Here is a 21,327-nt window from a genome sequence, read left to right on the forward strand (position 1 = left end):
ACTTAATGGAAAAGATTACTTGAGATAGGTGACTTAGAATCATAGCAGAATGCAAAATTTTAATTTGTATATTCTATTCGGCCTGTTTTATTTAGCACCTTACTGATTTTTAGAAGTGATGATCAGATAATACATGACAACAAATAAATCTTTTGCACAGTGATAAGTGAGAACCATGGAATTTGGCTTGCTTAGTTAGAAAACAATGGCATTTTAACCTGATTATACTGAAGTAAATAAACATCTGTTTTAAAATATAGCCAATTAAATATCTGACAGCCATTTTGGATAGCAAATAATAATTTTATAAATTTTACAAATAATTATTTAATTAGCAATAATACAATGGCATCACCCTCTTATTCTTTATTAAATTGTCAACAGGAACATATCCAACATATAAAGGACTGCTTGCCATCTAGGGGAGGGGGTGGAGGGAGGGAGGGGAAAAAAAAATCGGAACAGAAACGAGTGTCAATATAATGTAATTATTAAATAAAAAATTCAAAAAAAAAAAAACAAAAAAAAAATTAAATTGTCAACAGGATTTAAACAATGCAATTACAGTCTTTCTTAAACATCTCAGTTCGTAATGTAATAGAATTTCTAATACAATAGCCATAACTTATTACCAGACATCCAATTGAAAGATAGTTAAAATCATTTCAACCATTAGGTTTTGACACTTTATAGTGATCACATACTAGACCAATATAGAGTATTCTTGATTTAGCTGTATTTTACAAAGAAGTCCAATGATGTAATTCCTGTATATATTGTCCTGATGTCAGATATGGGTAATAATGTGAAAAACATTTCTCATGTCACCCGGCAGTGCTTGCAAAAATATTTCTTAGCACTATTATAAAATCTAGTATAAAATAAATTAAGAGATTCATTGTCTTTGTGGATAGTCTCTCTTCTTTGTGCCAATGAAGCTAAAAAACATGCAATGCCATCTGATCTCTGGAATGGATTGATCAACAAAAGCAAATCTCAGAATTTTTTAGTAGCAGATGATTTGGCTGGATCTAGTCCTGCATGCTGCCTAGCATTTTTGCTAGGCAAAGAGCTTAAGAGATCCTAGAAATAGATAAATGCTTAAAATTTGGGGATAGAAAGAACAAGTGATAATACACAAATTTCAGTTTGGGCACCCAGTTAATCTAGGAGTTGACAATATCTAATAATTCAAGACCCATTCCCAAAGTTTTTAGAAAAACATAATTACAAAAGCAAGCTGCTTAAAAGAAAGTAAAAATTTGTATAGATTTAAGCTTCACTTACCTTCAAGTTGCTTCCCTTAGTTAAAGAAATTAAAATTTAATCTCTAAAATTTATCAACTCAATGGTGAGTTTCTAGAGCTATTTTTGTTCCCAGGAATTTTCTTTTGTCTTTTTATAAATTAATTGGAGAAGCACTAAAAAAGATACCAGGCACTGTTTTCAAATCTATTTCTTTTCTCTTCTTTCCACTAATTTTTTCTTTTTCTTAAAACAAATTCTACAAAGCACTACTCACTAAAATATACAAAAACATTGAAATCATAATTTAGAAATTCATAGTAAAGAGACTATTTCCAAAGGCTTAGAAAACTCAGAAATATTCCCATTCTTTTCGGGGAGGGGGGGAACGGGGAGAATTAGTTTACAAGGTAAAGACAGACAGACACAGGGAAGCATTCTCTCCCCCTCCCCCTTCCTCTCTCTCTGTCTCCCTCGATTCTCTCTTTCTCTCTGTCTCTCCCCCCTCCCCTTTTAACCCTTTATTTTTCCCTCTCTCTCCTCTAGAACACACACAGTCTCAGGACTGATCAACTAATTTTGTTGCCCATAAATATAAATCTCAATTCAGTTTTATAATTGTGTTGCTGTTCTCCTTTTGGTCACTAGATGTCTTCACAGACCATGCCATAAGCACAGAAATTTAAAAAAAAAAAAAAAAAAAAACGGAGACATATCTACAATAGAACTCCTAAGAATAATTGTTCAGGCCATATTTTGATTGCTTTTTTTCCCCTTAACAGGGAAGATAAGCTTCTTTATCATTTAATAGAAAATATCCTTCTCAATTTAAGGTCAAAAATCTCCTTGAAGAAAAAATTCTTCAAGGCTTAAGCATTCTACTGGCCTGAAATCAGGAAGTCTATCAAGGGAAAATTAATTATCTTATAGTTTGACTTCCCAGAAAGCGCATCAATCACTCAGCGTTAATTGAGAGGATGCACCACCCCTTCCTTCCCATGAAGGAATTCTTCAAGTAATAAGTTCCTTAGGGGGAATTCCCTAGGTTTTATATTGCTAATTATTTTCTTGCCAAAGATATTGGAGTAGTTTGTCATTTTCTTTCCCACTAGATTAAGACAAACAGAAATTAAATGACTTACCTAGGGTCCCTTAGCTAGTAAGTATCTGAAGTCGGATTTAAACTTCAGTCTTTTTGACTTTACACCCAGCACTTGATATCCATTGAACCATATAGCTCCCTCTTACTTAAACTAGCAGGATTCAATAAATTGGGTCAGTGGTTATTGAGAGAGACCAAAGACTACAAAATAGGATTTACTAGCCTTCAAATAGTTTTGGGAAGTATAAGAAAACAAAAAACAAGGACTAAAAATGGTATAATTGATGGCAGGACTTGTTAAGGACCATGCCTATGTAGAGCAGCAGGTCAATTCTCAGGGAGCCTCCACAGCTATGGATCATAACATCTGAAGGAGTTGCAGGGCAGCCTTTACTGACACAGGTGTTGCGGATTGGGAATGATTTAAATTGGAAGCAGAAGGAAGAGGAGAGAGGTCAGACAATGCAACTGCCTCTCAGGAGAGGTCAGAAAACAGCAACTGCCTCTCAATCTCTTTGTTTCATCATCATCCTCTCACTTGAAGAGATCCATTCTACAGATCTGAGTTAGACCTCCAGCAGCCACTGGCAGGTAGCTCCCATACCACAACAAGGACTGATATCATTATGGGGACAGAAACATTACAATTGATTTTGCTTTTTTTTTTTAATTATAGCTTTTTATTGGCAAAACATACACATGGGTAATTTTTCAACATTGATCCTTGAAAATACTTGTGTTCCAACTTTTCCCCTCCTTTCCTCCACCCCCTCTCCTAGATAGCAAGCAGTCCCATACATATTAAAGTATATGTTAAATACAAAATGTATGCATATTTATATAGTTATCTTGTTACACAAGAAAAATCGGATTTAGAAAAAAGGTAAAAATAACTTGGGAAGAAAAACAAAAATGCAAGCAAACAACAGAGGAGTGCAAATGCTATGTTTTGGTCTATACTCATTTCCCAGTGTTCTTTAGCTGGGTATAGCTGGTTCTGTTCATCATTGATCAGTTGGAAATGATTTGGATCCTCTTATTGCCGAAGATAGCCACTTCCATCAGAATTGATCCTCTTACGGTATTGTTGTTGAAGTGTATAATGATCTCCTGGTTCTGCTCATTTCACTCAGCATCAATTCATGTAAGTCTCTCCAAGTCTCTCTGTATTCATCCTGCTGGTTCTTTCTTACAGAATAATAATATTCTATAACATTCATATCCCACAGTTTATTCAGCCATTCTCCAATTGAGGAGTATCCACTCAGTTTCCAGTTTTTGTCCACTACAAAGAGGGCTGCCACAAACATCTTTGCACATATGGGTCCCTTTCCCTTCTTTAAGATCTCTTTGGGATATCAGCCCAGTAGTAACACTGCTGGATCAAAGGGTATGCACAATTTGATAATTCTGTGGGCATAGTTTCAAATTGCACTCCAGAATGGTTGGATTTACAACTCCACCAACAATGTATCGGTGTCCCAGTTTTCCCATATCCCTTCCAACATTTGTCATTATATTTTCCTGTCATCTTAGCCAATCTGACAGGTATGTGGTGATATCTCAAGAGTTGTCTTAATTTGCTTTTCTCTGATCAATAATGATTTGGAACACCTTTTCATATGAGTAAAAATAGTTTCAATTTCATCATCTGAAAATTGTTCCTATCCTTTGATTATCAATTGGAGAATGTCTTCTTATAAATTTGAGTCAGTTCTCTATATATTTTGGAAATGAGGTCTTTATCAGAACCTTTAACTGTAAAAATGTTTTCCTAGTTTACAATTGATTATGTTAATAAAAGTGGGCTGACATTATATTAGTTGTTTTGTGGGACCTATCCACATCTTGTAATCTTTGCTAGGGAATCAAAACTATCAGACCTAATATCTACTTGGAAGAGATAAAAACTCTCCCTAATTGCACAAGGGCAGGCAAAGACACATACATGTCTTTTTTTTTTTTTTTTAATGTCTTTATGATTTGTTATCAGTAAATGTTTATCAGTACTGTTATCAGTAAATCAGTAAATGGGGATCCATTCTAGATCCCCATTGGTGGGTTTGTGTCTTGTTCCCTGCAGGGTCCTCAATATTGTTTCATCAATATTGTCCTCAAGGACGAGGGCTTCAAATTTATTTGGAAGGAGGGTTGAAGGTCTCAGCTTCTGTAGCTGTTTCACACTGACAAAGGTCATAGAAATGTTCCTACCTCAATGGGTCCTCAAGGAGGGAGATGACTTAATTGAGCATTATGTGGAATCTAGCGGATGCAGGGAAGTGGGGATGTAGCCATCTATCAGCTGGAGTTTAATGGGCTCTAGCAGATGACATCTTTTGGGGATGATATCAAGTTAACATGTAGGGTTTTAAAAGATAACTGTGTTCTGAAAGTATCCCAGAAAATATTTAGATTTTTTTTCTTTTTGATATTTTTTAATAATAGCTTTTTATTTTCAAAATATATGCATCCAGCTTGCAAAACCCAAGCTCCAAACATTTCTCTCTCTTCTCTTTCCATCAAGGAAAATTTAAATCATTGTAGGAAGAAATAGATGTTAATATTAGGATTGCTTTTAAAGAAATTAAAAAAAAACTAGATAGATATCATTTTTTTTCAAAATAGCTTTGTATTTTATTTTTCAAAGTACATGCAAAGATAGTTTTCAATGTTCACCCTTGCAAAAAATTGTGTTCCAAATTTTTCCCTGCCTCCCTTCTCCCTCTTCTAGATAGCAAGCAATTCATTATAGGTTAAACATGTGCAATTCTTCTAAACATATTTCCACATTTATCATGATGCACAAGAAAAATCAAAACAAAGAGGAGAAAAACAATGAAAAAAAAGCAGACAAACAATAACAAAAACATAAAATAAAATATGAAAATATTGTGTTATGATTCACATTCAATCATCATAGTCTTATCTCTGGATGTATTTGACTTTGTCCATCTGAAGTCTATTGGAATTGGCCTAAATCAAGGGCCAAGTCTATCACAAATGATCATCATATAATCGTCATACATCTACTTACTTCACTTATCAGTTTACGTAAGTCCAAGCCTTTTTAAATCATTCTGCTAATTGTTATTGGAAAAATAACATTCTATTACATTAATATGCCATGACATATTCAGCCATTCCCCCATCTCATGGGCATCTACTCAGTTTCCACTTCCTTGCCACTATAAGAAGACTTGCCACTAACATTTTTGCACATGTTGGGTCCTTTTTCCCTTTTTTATGATCTCTTTAGGATACAGATCTAGTAAAAACACTGCTGGCTCAAAAGGTATGCACATTTTTACAGCCCTTTGGGCCTGGTTCTAAATTGCTCTCCAGAATGATTGATTCAATTCACAACTCCTTCAACAATGTATTAGTGTCCCAGTTTCCTCACATTTCCTCCATATATTTATAATTATCTTTTCTTGTTATTTTAGTCGCTCTGTAAGGTGGTACCTCCAAGTTGTCTTTATTTGCATTTCTTTAATCAGTAGTGATTTGGAGCAATTTTTAGATGTCTAGAAATGCCTTCAATTTCTTCATCTGAAAATTGGCTGTTTTGATCTTTGACTATTTATTAATTGGAGAATGGCTTGTATTCTTATAAACTTGAGTCAATTCTTCATATTAACTGACTCAAATTTATAAGAATTCAGTTCTTGGGGCAGCTAGGTGGCGCAGTGGATAGAGCCTTCAAGGCAGGAGGACCTGAGTTCAAATGTAGCCTCAGACACCTAGCACTTCCTAGCTGTGTGATCCTAGACAAGTCACTTAAGCCCAATTGCCCTGGAAGGGGGGGAGGATTCAATTCTCTCTATATTTTATTAATGAGCCCTTTATCCAAACCTTTGTTTATACATGTTTTTAGTTTTCTGTTTCACTTCTAATCTTGGCTACATTGATTGTGTTTTGTACAAAACCGTTTTAATTTAATTTAATCGAAATTTTCCATTTTGCATTTCATAATGTTCTCTAGCTCTTTTTTGAATGTAATCTTCCTTTTTCACATATCTGAGAGCTGGACTATCCTTTGTTCTACTAATTTGCCTCTGAAGAATATTAAATGGGAATAGAAAACAGTCTATATAAGTCTTAGCTGTGTATATACCTTTCAAAATAATCATGTATTAAGGCACAAAACAGTGCACAAAAAAGAAATACTAAATGTGTTTTTACCTGATGCTAATACCAAAAAAAAATTACATTTACTGAAAATCCTTTGAAACTTAAAAATTAATTGGAAACAAAATAATATATAAAAGATCAAAGATAGAAACAATAAATGCATTAAAGATAATGACAACAATAAGGTAACATACCAGAATTTGTGAGATGAAGCCAAAACAGCACTTGTGGGGGAAAAAAATTTTTTTTAATTAAAGCTTTTATTTTCAAAACATATACATGGATAATTTTCTTCATTCTTTTTTTTTTTTTTTTTTTTGCTGAGGCATTTGGGGTTGTGACTTGCCCAGGGTCACACAGCTAGGAAGTATTAAGTGTCTGAAGTCAGATTTGAACTGGGGTCCTCCTGACTTCAGGGCTGGTGCTCTATCCACTGTGCTACCTAACTATCCTCAACATTCACTCTTGCAAAACCTTGTGTTCCAAATTTTTTCCCTCCCTTCTCTCTACTCTATGAGAAAATTTATATCTATAAAGTCTCATAAGTTTAAAAAAAAAATAGCGATTTGGGTATATAATTAAATAATCAGAAAGCCAACAAATATAAAAGTCCCCAAATTATACAAAAGAAGTCTCAAAAATCAAAGGAGAATTTAACAAAATTAAAAGTAAAATTCAAGCTAATAAGTAAAACTAAGTGTGCTTCTTTTGAAGAGTTAAAAAAAAAAAGGTGAAACTATCACTTAATTTGATTAAGAAAAAGAAAATGCAGAGATAATAGCTAAAATTGTGGAGTAATAGGAACTCATTTGGACTCTCAAATTCCCCTGCAAACCACTTTATTATGATGCCTGAAATTGAATTCTTAAGTGGCAGAATCAGAAAAAAGTTGAGGGTGAAATCATTTTCTAGCCCACGACAACTTAGGTTGACAGGAAAAGTCTGTCTCACAGAATAGTGTTTGGTCCTGGGAGACCAGCATAAGCTTCCTTGGGAGTATGTAGTTTCTGAATACTCCACAGTAAGTCCATAAATAGCGTGGGGTGGGGGTGGGGGGGAGTAGGGGAGAAAGGGGGCAGGGAGGTTGTCAATTCAAAAGTGGTCAAAAGATTTCAAGTGATTTTTTTTTTTTTATTTTTACTGGAATTAGGTTTATGATCCTATTGTATTGGTCATATACAGTTCTGGGTCATTGAACCAGGACAAAATGTAATACTAACACACTCCTTGGAGGCTGTTGGGAAGCAGGAGCACTCGTCACAGTTCTAGGGCAATGAGAAAAGTTTGTGATCCCTCATGAGAGTAGGGGCTCTTATTTCAACTGAAATGTGGAGAGAACTACTAACACTTGTACCACAGGGAAGCAAAGGTTCCAGGGTATAGAAGAGTGCTTGTGAAGGCTCACAGACCAGAACAAAGACTAGGATAACAGTAACCACATCTCTTTTTAGATCATATCACCTTAGAACTGAAAACTTTCCAGTCCCTTAGAACTAGCTCTAGAAACAGCAGCACAACAGCTTGGAACTGTGCTCTGTTCACCCAAGGAGCAGAGCCCAACTTTAACATAAAGGTGAAAGTTTAAAAAAAAAAAATAGACTGGAAAAATGAACAAACAACTTAAAAAAGAACCCAACTAGAGAAACATAATATAGAGATAGAAGATCAAGAAATCCAGAGGAAAACTAGTCAAAGCAGCTGCAGGGAAAGGCTCAAATTAAAATGTGAATTGAACAGTAGTACCCTAAAAAGAATTCTTGGAAGAATTCAAGAAAGATTTTAAACATCAATTAAAATAAAGGGAGAAAAGTTTTGAAAAATTAAAGTGATGCAAAAACATTATGAAAAGAGTCAACAACAGCTTGTTGAAAAAATATTAAAGAAAATAACACTTTAGAAAACAGATTCGGCCAAAAGCTCATTGAAGGAAACAATTCCTTTATTATAGTATTTTTCCCAAAAAAATGGAGCTTTGCAAAGCCTTGTGTTCCAAATTTTTCTCCCCCCAAGACAGCAAGCAGTCTGATATAGCTTAAATATATGCAGTTCTTCTAAACACATTTCCATATTCGTCATGCTGCAGAAGAAAAATCAGATCAAAAGGGGGAAAAAATTGAGAGGAAAAAAAATAGCAAACCCCCCCAAAAGATAAAAATACTATATTTTGATCCACATTCAGTCTCATAGTGTTCTCTCTTTGGAAATGGATGGCACTTTACATCTAGTTCTCTTGGCATTACTTTGAATTACCTCATTGTGGAAAAGAGCCAAGTCCATCACAGTTGATTTTCTTGCTATGTACAGTGATCTTTTGGTTTTATTCACTTCATTTAGCATCAGTTCATATAAGCCTTTCTAGGCTTTTCAGAAATTAGCCTGCTCATCTTATCTTATAGAACAATAATATTCCATTACATTCATATACCATAACTTATTTAGCTGTTCTCCAACTTATGGGCAAGACATGTTTGAAGGGACCTCACTTTGTTGCTGCTCTGCTGCCTCATCAGGCACATTTGCAAGGTGCTCCTCATTTAGAGGGAGCCCTCAATGCTTGACTTTTAAGAGCCTAGTTCTTGCTGAAGTTGGACTTGGGACTCTAATGTTCATAGCTGTGGGAGTCTTTGCAGTGGATAGTAGTGTTTTGACAATATCAATATCAAAAACAATTCTTCTGTTTTTCAAACTCATTATTGTTTCCTCTTGTGTCCAGTTACTTGATTTGCTGACGTATGGTCAGCAGTACTTTAACTGTGCTAATATCCTAGAACCAACCAGTATGAAGGAAGGAAGTTGGCCCTGAGAGATATAGATAAAAGTAGACCTTGGTCTATATTCATCTCTCAATCTGACAAAAAAGCCTTGGGTAGCATTTGGTTCTGCTCTTCAGACAACTCTTCAGAAAGTTATGAACTAACTACCTATTCCTTTTTTCTCTTTCTTTTTCCTCCTGCCTCACCTTCCATTCTTTCAGCTTACTTCTTGACTTTAGGTTCCTTAACAGTTGGAAGGAATGCATAGGGTAGAGACTCTGTTTTTGGACCTTTTTCCCTTTTCATTGCTAAAGGAGCAACTCCCTGGCAGGTGACAGATTCAAACTGATAGATTTAATGTTCTAATGTAAGGCTATCAGCTTTTCTTTAGGATTTGTCACTTCAGGACTTTACTTTAGGCAGTAAATACTGTTTAAAAATATACACCTTAACAGAGGAAGAAGTAAATATACTAAACACTCCCATCTCAGAAAAAAGAAATAGAACAAACTATCAATCAACTCCCTAAGAAAAAATCCCCAGGACCAGATGGATTTACATGTGAATTCTATCAAACATTTAAAGATCAATTAACTCCAATGCTAAATAAACTATTTGAAAAAATAGGGATTGAAGGAGTCCTACCAAACTCCTTTTATGACACAGACATGGTACTGATACCTAAACCAGGTAGGCTGAAAACAGAGAAAGAAAATTATAGACCAATCTCCCTAATGAATATTGATGCTAAAATCTTAAATAAAATATTAGTAAAAATATACACCTTTTTTTTTTTAAAAAAAAAATTAAATTATAATTTTCTTCTGCTTTTCTTCAAGGCAGATAACAACACTCTTATTTATCCAGGCTTTTTTTCCCTGTCTTGGACAGTGGGAAGTATTAGAAATAAGTGCTGCCAGATTACAAAGTACCTTGTAAGTCAGAAAAATATTAAATTATATTTAAAGTGGTTTAGTGTTGAGTTCATTTTGTTTAATTCACAGATGTCACCTTCCAGTGCTGTAGAGAGGTGTTCCTTGTTTCTCATAGGGTGTAGAACACTCATAGGGTGGAAAATATTTCTGAGTTAGAAAACACAGACAAGGTGTGAGACTTTCCTTAGGTATCTCCAGGCAGTTGGCCATCACCTGATGCATTTTGGAGGCCAAATCAAGCTTTCAAAAGGTAGTGCCATGGTGTAGAATGGTGTTGAAGATGAGATCAGGAATAACTAGGTTCAAACTTCATCTTAGACAATTAGTAGATATATGAATATGGCCAAAATACCTAGTGTCTCAGAGCCTCAGTTTCCTTACCTGTAAAATAAGGGTAATAATAACCTCATTAGTCAGTATTGCTAATTGGACTACCTAAAGTTGTCGTGAGGTTTAAGTCATGAGATGATCTCCAATATAGAATCTTTTTTATTTTCTGTAAAAGATAAAACTTTAAAAGCCTTATATAAAATCATGGTTACTGCTATTATTATCAATGATTGTATGGAATGCTTATGATGTCAGTGAAAATGGTTTACAAGGAAGCAATTTTTGAAATGGTGTGACTCTCTTCATTGGTGTGTTCTTACGTGGTTAGTATTAATTTTGCCAGATTTTCTGATTCCCTTGCTACTCTGGGTTAATGGATGTTCTTTCTGTGTTTGTCTCTGAAGATCTCAGCAGTATTGACTAGCTGCACTGAATACTGGTGTCTGCAGAGATATTTATGTGACTAATGGCCTTAGAAATAGAAATAACAGAAGCAATTAGATTTTCCTCCTTTTTTTCTGTTCTTCTATGAAACCACAAATTCATGCCTCTGCTCTTAGACATAAGACTTACAGATCTGTTGGATTCTGATTCACTAGTCAGACTACTTTGACTAGGAAGAGATAAAAGCCCCATTTCTGAATCTTACACACTTATTTTATCTATAAACTGTAGGACTTATTCAAAGTTAAGTTAATTTTTCTTCTTCATAGATCAGCTTTTGTCTAGAAGTTGTAGAATCAAACTTATCAGAACTAGAAAAGACCTTAGGGACTAAGACTCTTCCTCTCATTGGGTAGATAGAGACACTGAGGTTCAGCAGATCAAATGTGTTGTCCATGATCATATAGCTAGTTACTGACAAAGGTATACTGAAATCTAGGTCCTCTAATTCATCCAACACAAAGTCATTGAAAGAAGGACATGTGCATTTCTTTTCTGCTAATTAACTTTATTTGTTCTGTGTGCTATGCATATGGTTAGAGGCATTGTTACTTGGTAGAAGGAGTAATGACATAGTTTTCTGAGGCAGCATTGGGTTCTGGAGCTGACTTAGTGATATTGGATAGGAAAGGTCTTAGCCTTCTTATCTATGAAATGATTTTAGCTATGCCTTTTAGCTAACCTGCTTCATGGGCCTGGTAGGAGGACCAAATGAAAATAGATTTAGAAAAAGTTGTGATAATTACATCCAAGGCAAAATATTATTTGCTTTTATGTGCAGGTAGATATTATGAAGGATAACCCTACTAGTGATCTTTAGGCATGATTTTTTAAAAATTAAAGCTTTTTATTTTTTCAAAACATATGCGTGGACAGTTCTTCAACATCAGCCCTTGCAAAACCTTGTGTTCCAATTTTCCCTCCCTTTCGCCATGCCCTCTCCTAGGTGGCAAGTAGTCCAATATATGTTAAGCATAGACATGATTCTTTAAATAAATTTAAAAAAACCCACAACGTAAAGTGTTGAGTCTAGACTTCATTTTTTACTTGTATCAGGAGAAGAAGAAATGGAACACCAAGATGAAAGCAAAGGACAACCTGCAGAAACAGAGACCTGTTCATCAGAGGACTCTGTGGAACATGAATTGGGAAATGAGTCCCATCAAAATGTCCCAAAGAGAGTCAGAGGCCAGCACTGCAAGAAAAGGCTTTTTACCTTCAGCCTGGTAAATTCCTATGGCACCACTGACATCAATTCTCTTGCAGCAGATGGGAAACTCCTTAAACTGAACTGTAAGCATTTTCTTTGTACTTTTAGAACTGATTTAATTAGCAGATGTCAGTTTATTTGTAGATCTGAAAACTAGTGAAAAATGCTCTGCGTGTATGTCTGTGTCTGTGTATGTATTTCACAATAAATAGTGAAGATACATCATAAACTTGACGACATAAAAGTCACTGCTGGAAGAATGTCTGAAGAGCTAATCTATCTGTTGGCTACACTGTACTTGTAAGACATATCCCAGGTCTGATTCCAGGGTTTGTTACCACCTGTATGACTTTTTATTATGTCCTATTTTTTGGAGACGACTATAAATTAAGCTTTGTTAACTCTAAATTCTTTGACCTTATATTTCCCTGCTAAGGACAAAAAAGAACCTGTCTCTCCTCTGCACATAATACCCCAGTAAGAGAAGGAACAAGTCATGATCTCTGTATTAGCACCATCTTTCTTTCAATATTTGGATCTTTTCTAGTATAATTTTTTTCCCCCACAAGGATATTCATAAGATAGGGTTTTGAATGATAGTCGGGCTCCCTGCACTTTATAAATTTTTGCTACATGAGTTAACGATTAGGACAACATAGATAATCAGAGAGGACTACCTAGAAGACAAGTGCTGATGTGGAAAGCTATTGAGAGAGTATCAGAGAGCAGTTAATAATTACGAATTATGGGGGAGTGAAAACATCAATTGACATCTGTCTTATTTTCATCTGTGGAATGGTGCAATACTTATATTACCTTCCTCACACTGTTATTTTGTTTAAAAAAAAAAAAAAAGCACTTCGTAAGTTTCAGTTTGCGATAGAATTCTGATTTTTTTTTTTTAAATATGTAGGTAAGAGCATTATTATGACCTTTAAGGTTATTTTATGAAAATTAATTTGACATGCACATATAAAGTGCCATCCACTTATATGGTCAGGCATTGGATTTCCTTGCAGTTCATGTGAAGACCTGGCCAGACTTTTAGAAGTGAGAATTTCTATGAGAAAGGAGGGAGAAAGCTCCCTGCTTTGAAAGATTTAGGTGCAGGTCAGAGGGGGATGGGTCTAATTATGAGAAATTTCAGGGAGTAGCTGGTGCCAGAGTTAGATCTTGACTTTGATCCTTCTCTGTTTTCCCATCACCTGGAAAGCAGCCACCCAAGCAGCTTCTTCTCTTGCTGGCCAGTGAGCAGGAAATGGAAATCTTGTCCTTCTCTTCCACAGCTCGTTCCACAGTTGCTGTTGATTGGGACACCGAAACCCGGTGTCTTCACTACGATGAACAAGAATCAGAGGTGGGTAATTTGATTTGCCTAATTGATTCATTTTAGACTAGGTTTCTCAGGCTTTATGCCTGAGAATGTTGGAATAAGGAGCCTAAGTAGAGCAATTAGGATTTGGAAAAGGCTTTTCATCTTTGAAAACTTTTACGATTGCTATCAGAGTTCAAATGACAATGTAGCAACTTGATATATTTTCACATTGAACAGTGCATATTAGATGTGGATTTGAAATTGAGATCGAAAAACACAATATCAAAAATTTTCTGCAATGCATTCCACTAAACCTGAAAAGGAAAAAAATACATTGCCTTGTCTGATTAGAGTTTCTTTTTGTCTTTGGTCAACTTTGTGGCACCAAACTTTACCACTGTGTTTCTCACAGGCTTATGATAAACACAGCAGTATGCTACAGCCCCAGAAGAAGAAGAAAACGACAGTGGCTCTCCGAGATTGCATAGAGCTCTTCACTACCATGGAAACCCTTGGGGAGCATGACCCCTGGTAAGTTGAGTAGTCCAAAGACCAGCCTCACTGAGGTTGGAGTGATTTATATCTAGGTTGGCCATAGGGTGGTTGGCGAATGTTTAGGTTGAATCCCTTCATGAACTGTTAGTTGTTTCAAGGTTATAGTATAGTCTGTTTCATTGGAGAGGATGCCCACACTGCTTAAAGCCATAGCCATTGTTTTCATCAATGAACTATTCAAGTAAATTTTTTCTTTTACACTGGAAAATCTGGAAATAACTTCATGGCAGTGTTCTCTGCACTAATTGTGTTTTCCAGGGTTAGAAATACTCTTTGCGTGGTACTGAAGTAATGTTTTCTGTACTAGAGTCAACTTTGTTCTGGGGCAGAGAAGAATGATTAAAGGAAATTGACCAATATTTCTGATACAAAAGATATTAGTTCCTTTAGCTATTTCCTAAAATTCTCTGTTCTGTATTATGTAGTGAGTGCATTGAGCCTCTCTCATAGGATATATATGTGGAAGAGTTGAGGACCTGTGATCTTTACTTTTATAAAGAAAAGATTGTGACTAGGGCAATAATTGAAAATTTGTCTGAATGCTTTCCTGATAAAGTTAGTTTGACTCTATAGTGAGAATATTTATTTCTTCTTCAGGTATTGTCCTAACTGTAAGAAACATCAACAGGCTACAAAGAAATTCGACTTGTGGTCCTTGCCAAAAATATTGGTGGTTCATCTCAAGCGATTTTCATATAACAGATACTGGAGAGATAAGCTTGACACAGTAGTTGAATTTCCAATAAGGTAGGATTCTTTAATATTTATGTCAAAAAAATTACAGTCACATAAGAAATGCTGCAGCAATACTGCTGGACTTTGACCCCTAAGTATTGCCATTTTTGGTCCAGAGTTACAAATGACCAATTCATTTTTGGATAAAGGTGTGATTATAATTGAACCATATTTTCTCCCTTCATTACAGAACTCCTATATCTAGGAAATAGACGTCTTTTTTTTTTTTCCTTCGACTATTTCTTTTTTGGCTGATCTATAGTCAGGGTAGAGTATGAAAAGTATCATCTGACTAAGACACTGAGGACACTGGAATCCGATCCCAAATTCCTAGCTCCCATTCTTTTATTTTGACTCAGTGTGATAATAATCACATGACACATTTATCTAGTACTTGAACTTTTTTTTAATGGTATTTTATTTTTCCAAATGCATTCAAAGATAGTTTTCAACATCCACCTTCACAAAACCTTGTGTTTTGGATTTTTCTCCCTCTCTCCCCTCGTTCCCTCTCCGAGACAGCAATCAATTTGATAGAGGTTTAATGTGTGCAGTTCTTCTAAACATATTTCTATATTTGTCATGCTGAGCAAGAAAAATAAGATCAAAAGGGGTAAAAAACTCAAAAAAGGAAAAATACAACAATAAAAAAGTGAAAATATTATGCTTTGGTTGATCCATATTCAGTCTCCATTAGTTCGCTTTCTGGATATGGATGACACTTTCTGTCCCAAGTCTATTGCAATTGCCTTCAATCACCTCATTGTTGAAAAGAGCCACATCTGTCACAGTTGATCATCACATAATCTTGTTACTATTACAATGTTCTCTTTATTCTGCTTGCTTCATTAAGCATCAGTTTATGTAATCTTTCCAGGCTTTTCTGAAATCAACTTGCTCATCATTTGTTATAGAATAATAACATTCCATTACATTCATATATACCATAGTTTATTCCCCAGCCGATGGGTATCCATTCAGTTTCCACTTTCTTACCATTACAAAAAGTGCTGCTACAAACATTTTTGCAGATGGGGATTCTTTCCCCTCTTTTATAATCTCTTTGGGATACAGAGGGTTTGTAGTTTTATAGCCCTTAGGGCATAGTTCCAAATTAGCACTTTTAATTTTATAAAACATTCCTTATCATAATTCTGTGAGGGATATGGTGTAAGTATAAGCCAAAGCCAGAAAGAGGAAATAATTTCCCATAGTCCCACCTCTTGTAAATGTGAGAGCTGGGATTTGAATCTATTTCTTACTGATTCATCAATGGACAATTTACTCATTTCAGGGGTATATTTTCAAATTCCTTTTCAGAATCGTTATACAAGTTCAGCAGGTGAAACAGTATATGTAAACAGTACCTATTTTCCTAAAACTCTTTCAGTATTTATTATTTTGGGGAGACATCTTTGATAATCAAATGGGTGTGAAGTAAAATTTCCATTGTAGGCTATACATGTCTCTGTCTTATTTTTCATCATCTTGGAAGATAGTTGGTGTTTGTGTTATTGCTGGTTTTGCTGGTAGCCTCCTTATTTCCTTTCAATTTTTTGCTGACTTTTTGTAAAGTTCTTTGGTGGAAGAAGTTTTTTATTTGGATTCCTTGATCATTGTTTAGCATGATGAATTTCAGGTTGCTGAGGGAGTCCATGGGAGCTACCTCCCTTCAGGCACCCATCTTGTCCAGATATGACTTTTTACAAAAAAAATTTTTTCCTCTCCCCAGTTGTTTCCTTTTTAATTTTAATTGCAATTCTTGTTTGTGCAAAACAAACATTTAAAAGGTGTTTTTTTTTGTAGTCAAAATTATCTATTTTATAATTTGTAATCCTTTTTATCTTTACCTTTTATTTGGACATGTACTCTTATCAATAAATCTTGCTTCTCTAATTTGTTATGTAATATTTCATATTTGCTATGTGGTGAAATCTTGATAAATACTTAGCATCTGCTAGATTTTACCTGTAATTTCACATATTTATGGGATGTCTTATATGTAATTTCTTCAGGGACCTGCACATGTCTGAGTTTGTCTGTGACCCAGCAGCTGGCCCTTATGTCTATGATCTCATTGCAGTATCAAATCATTATGGAGCCATGGGTGTGGGCCACTGTAAGTACCAAATTGCATGTCATTCTCTAAATTTTTCAGTGGCAGCAAGTTTTAATTGAACTGCTCCTATATGTATGTACTATATTAAGTGTCCTGTGGGTTACAATGAAATATGACATAATTTCTACCTTTCAGATCTTATAGTCAGATTGTGCAAATAGATTGTGTATACCTGCTACAAATACAAGCATTTGCATATGCAGATAAGATATTAGGCTAAGTTCCAGATGAAGTCCAGAAGAAAGTACTTTACAAAAGAAAGGGAGATTTTGATTTCAACTAGGCTATAAAGTATTTAACGAGTTGAATACTGAACTGAGAAGATTTCAATAGAGAAAAAGGGGCATGCAGGCAGGGAAAATAGCATTGGTAAAGGCATAGAGGCAGAAACTATGAGGAATTTTGTACTAGTTTGATTAGATCAGAGAGTTTTAGAGAAAGATGATAGATATGGTTTAAGAGAGGGTAAATTGTAGCTATACTTTAGGTGAATACAGTTTAGAAAAGATTAATGTTGTAGTATGTAATTGGAGATGAGGACACCAGGTAAGACAAGTTTGTTGTAGTTTTTTAATTAATATATATTATTATTATTATTAATGAGGTATTTAGGAACCTGAGCTAGGATTGATAGAACAACAATCATTGTTTCTTAAGTGGGATCCTTCAATATTATACCATTAAAAGTCAAAGAATTCATTTGGACTTCTTTGGGAAGCATTTCTTTCTTCAATAAGTATGCTGACAGTCTAGTGTGTAACCACTAAATAAGACTGCCATATTTGAGAGACATGGTGCTGTATCTGGATAGCCTTGAATAAAATAGCCTTATTGGCTTTTGAAATTTCAGACAGATTTTAGCTCAGTTTGCATTTCTTTTTTAAATACAATATTTTATCTAACATGAAAAATGAACTTTGGCTCCTATCTATGAGCTCTACCAGGCTTAAATATTGTCATATTCCAGCTGACTTTTGGCCTGATACTAGCTATCTATGTTTGTGAGATTAATTGCCAGAAATCCATCTTGAAGCGTTGGTCACCAAGAGATCCATTGCTTGTTTACTTGAAGTAAATCTTTTCATAGAAACAGATTAGAAAAATCAGTTATTTGTTTATGCTACATCACAGACTCCAATTTGCTGTATGTCTCAGTAAGAGTTAATTTCAGTTAATTTAAAAAAAAAAATCTTTGCTATAGTTGATATAGCATGGATACCCTCTTCAGTAATTGCTAATATATTCTTCTCTGACTTGACAGATACTGCATATGCAAAAAACAAACTGAATGGCAAATGGTATTACTTTGATGATAGTAATGTATCTCTGGCCTCTGAGGATCAAATAGTGGTGAGTACTTTTGAGTTGGTTGAAGTTACCAAGTTCCTGCAATCAGCTATTATGAATTAAAGATGAAAAATTTTTGAAACATGGGTGTCATGAAAGGAAATGAGAAATAGCTATAATAAGAAAGTAGGTCTGTGTCTTAGAGCCATTAAATTAACCTGATTTGACAGTCTCTCTACCTGGGACTCTTCAGACACCTCACATCTTGAGCAGTGACAATAGATTCCCAAAACTCTTGTCTATTGTAGACACTTGATGAGGAAAATACCCTTTAGTTACTACTGTGTTGCTACAGTCAGTAGTGATAACAAAATAAACAAAAGGTTTTCCAGATTAAATTTATCAGATTGACTCTTCTTCTTTTTCAGACAAAAGCAGCATATGTGTTGTTTTACCAGCGTCGGGATGATGAATTTTATAAGGCACCCTCACTCCCGGGTTTCCCTGGCCCCTCAGATGCAGGGAAGAAAGGAAAGCGCTCCCAGGAGGGGCTGGAAGAGGATGACATGTATAGCATGGATACCAACTGAAACTGCCTGAAGTCAGCCACTTAGAATACCATTTGACACATCTGGAACATCTCTTGCACTCTAAAAGCTGCCAGATGTACAGACTGCCATCCATAAGGAAAATTCCTTTTTTATGGAACAGAAGAGAAAAAAAAGACCCTGTTTGCTCATGAAGGGTTATGTTGAGAGGCTGAATTATTATTTTTAAATACAAGTTGTGGGAAAGTTCTGTAAACACCTGTGATGCTACAGAGCTGGGGTCAGCAGGGTAAGGGCTGTAAGGCTGGAGGAGCCACACATTATGATTGGGGAGTGGAATGGGTGGGAGGGTGGGAGGGGGTATGAAAAGATGATAAAGCATACCATTGTGGGGAGAGAATATTTCTCCAGGAAAATCTCCAAAGTAGCTCTTCTTGGTGCAACCAAATGATTTGTTGGCAATAGTGAACCCTCTGTATTGATTATATTCCAGAATTCTCAGATATTCACTTTCCCATTTCTCTTTGCCAGCTGCCGTTGTAGCCTCTCCTATAGGAAACCCACTCAAAAAGTGAAATTGGGCACTTTTTTGATCTGCCATTCTTGTACCTTGACACAGATTTACTTGAATTCCTCCCCTTTCCCTTGAAGACAACATTCATTTTGATTTCTGATTTTGGATCCTTTGGGTGTTTTCAGAATGAAATGACTTGAATGCAACTGCTTTCTCAATAAGTGTAGATGTTAAATGTATTTGAATCTCCTGTCCTCTCCCCTAGTGTGGGATATCTTTAGATGCTAATGACTACTGTATTCAGTAATGAATTGAAACATTTTGATTCTATACTCAGCTGGATTTTTTTTTTTAAGCTATAGCTAAAAGCAATCTCCCCTTATTTAAGACTGCTGAGAACTTGTATCTTTCCCTGGAGTCAGTAATTTTGGTAATGTCTTCCCCCTGCTTGTCTTTAGGATCTACAACTTGGAAATCCTTGCCATTTGCATTAGTGCTAAAAAGGAACCATTTGGTAAAAGAAAAATTAGTCCTTGCCAACCAACTTTCCATTCTGGTTGCATAGTTGGAGGGGATAGGAAGCATTTTATTTCTCTCTTTTCCCCCTCATTTCTTTCTTTTCATGTCTTTCCCTGATCTCTGAATTTTAGGCCTGCTTTTGGCATCAGTGTTCTGATTTTCATTTCAGTTGGTTTCCTCTACTTGCAGAGACTGCTAGTCAAGCACTAACTGTGGACACTTTTTAGTTCTGCCTCTTGGTGGCAAAGACACCTTTTAATTTATAGAACACAGATCCCTGTTTCCATGTTTTTACATGCATATGCCAAAGGTGTTTTCTTTTACTAACAACAACCTGTCAGCATTCCTGAAATTAACCCATAATCAGTATGCGTATGCGTATGCTATCTTCTAGTTCGAAAACCCAGTTTCTCCATCTCCAGTTTTTAAAATGCCCCTGCCCCAATGCCACTGCCTTTCTCTTGTGCCTAGGACTGCCTATCTTGGCTTTTATCTATGGACATCACTAGTTCTGTCCGGGGCCTTCTTTTCCTTAAACATGCCAGATCAGGAGCTGGACCCCTGGGTGCAAACTTAAAAAGAACCAATGCCACGGGAATGAATTTGGTTTTCCACTGTTGTAGAGGAAGGGGAATGTGGCCCAAGCCTAATTGTTCCAGCTCCAGGACCTGTTCTCTAATGGGAGTTTGGTATTTTGCCGCTTCCTACTTTCTGAATAGAAGGTGGTGTAAGAGGGCTAAGCATTTCTGGCTGGCGCCGATTGGCTCCCTGGGAGCGAGGCAGCCTCCCCGCCCGGATGACCAGCAGCGCTTGGCCCAAGTTCTGGCTCCAGCCCTTCACTCTAAAGCACTGAAATTGTCGTTTATTTGCTCACGATTGCTTTTGGTGTATTGCTTCTTAGACCACTTCCCATCTTTAGGGTTGGGCTGCCTGGACCTGAGCCCCCGCCCAGTTGACCCTGTCCTCTGCTGCCTGCTCCGCAGCCTCGGGCTCTGCCTACCCTAGACCACATGGATCTAAGGGAAATGCCCCTTTGCCTGTTTATTTCCTTTGAGACTGGCTGTGTGCCCGTGCCACGGTGGTCAAAACAACGGGTTTTCTCAGGGCCCTGAATCCTAATGGGACGCATTGTAGCCAAGGGGAGCGGCGGGAGCCCGTCCTCTTCTGCCTCGGCTGGGCCGGGGTCTCTGGCAGCTCGAGACTCCTTCAGGACCAGGCTAACCGCCTGCAACACCGGGTTTTTATGCTAGAAAGAATAAAAGTGAATGGTTTGCACTAAGCCAGCGTGGAGTCCTGTGCTGGGGCCCGGGCCCGGGGGGCGCGCCTGTTCCGCGCGGCCTCGCACGCGCACAAGAGGAGCGCGCGCGCGTAGCGACCGTTGCTGCCGGGGGCGCGCGCGGGCTGCCCGGGCTGGGCGGGGCCGTGCGGGTGAGTGCGGGGGAGGGGGCGACTGTGGCGGGAGTTGTGGCGCCGGAGTCCGGCGGGTTTTGGTCTTTGGCCGTCAGCCCGGTCCTGGGGTGGTGGGGTCGTGGGGTAGTGGGCTAGTAGTGGGGGAGGCTTCGGAAGGCTTAGTGAAGTTCAGCCT

At 36.6% G+C, this 21,327-nt stretch overlaps 1 protein-coding gene across 2 annotated transcripts in view; it reads left to right on the forward strand.

Moving 5' to 3' along the window:
- USP4 (ubiquitin specific peptidase 4) overlaps nucleotides 1–21,021 on the forward strand; it is a 67,514-nt gene extending 46,493 nt beyond the window's left edge. For both annotated transcript variants that reach the window (XM_051986600.1, XM_051986608.1), the window contains 7 exons: nucleotides 11,997–12,233; nucleotides 13,437–13,507; nucleotides 13,878–13,996; nucleotides 14,618–14,767; nucleotides 16,771–16,874; nucleotides 18,136–18,224; nucleotides 18,590–21,021. In XM_051986600.1, coding sequence (XP_051842560.1) covers nucleotides 11,997–12,233; nucleotides 13,437–13,507; nucleotides 13,878–13,996; nucleotides 14,618–14,767; nucleotides 16,771–16,874; nucleotides 18,136–18,224; nucleotides 18,590–18,751 — 932 coding nt within the window. In that variant the 3' untranslated portion in view covers nucleotides 18,752–21,021. The remainder of the gene's footprint in view (nucleotides 1–11,996; nucleotides 12,234–13,436; nucleotides 13,508–13,877; nucleotides 13,997–14,617; nucleotides 14,768–16,770; nucleotides 16,875–18,135; nucleotides 18,225–18,589) is intronic.
- The last annotated feature ends 306 nt before the right edge of the window (nucleotides 21,022–21,327 follow it).

Source organism: Antechinus flavipes, chromosome 1 (genome assembly GCF_016432865.1).
Source record: "Antechinus flavipes isolate AdamAnt ecotype Samford, QLD, Australia chromosome 1, AdamAnt_v2, whole genome shotgun sequence".
Classification (NCBI taxonomy): domain Eukaryota; kingdom Metazoa; phylum Chordata; class Mammalia; order Dasyuromorphia; family Dasyuridae; genus Antechinus; species Antechinus flavipes.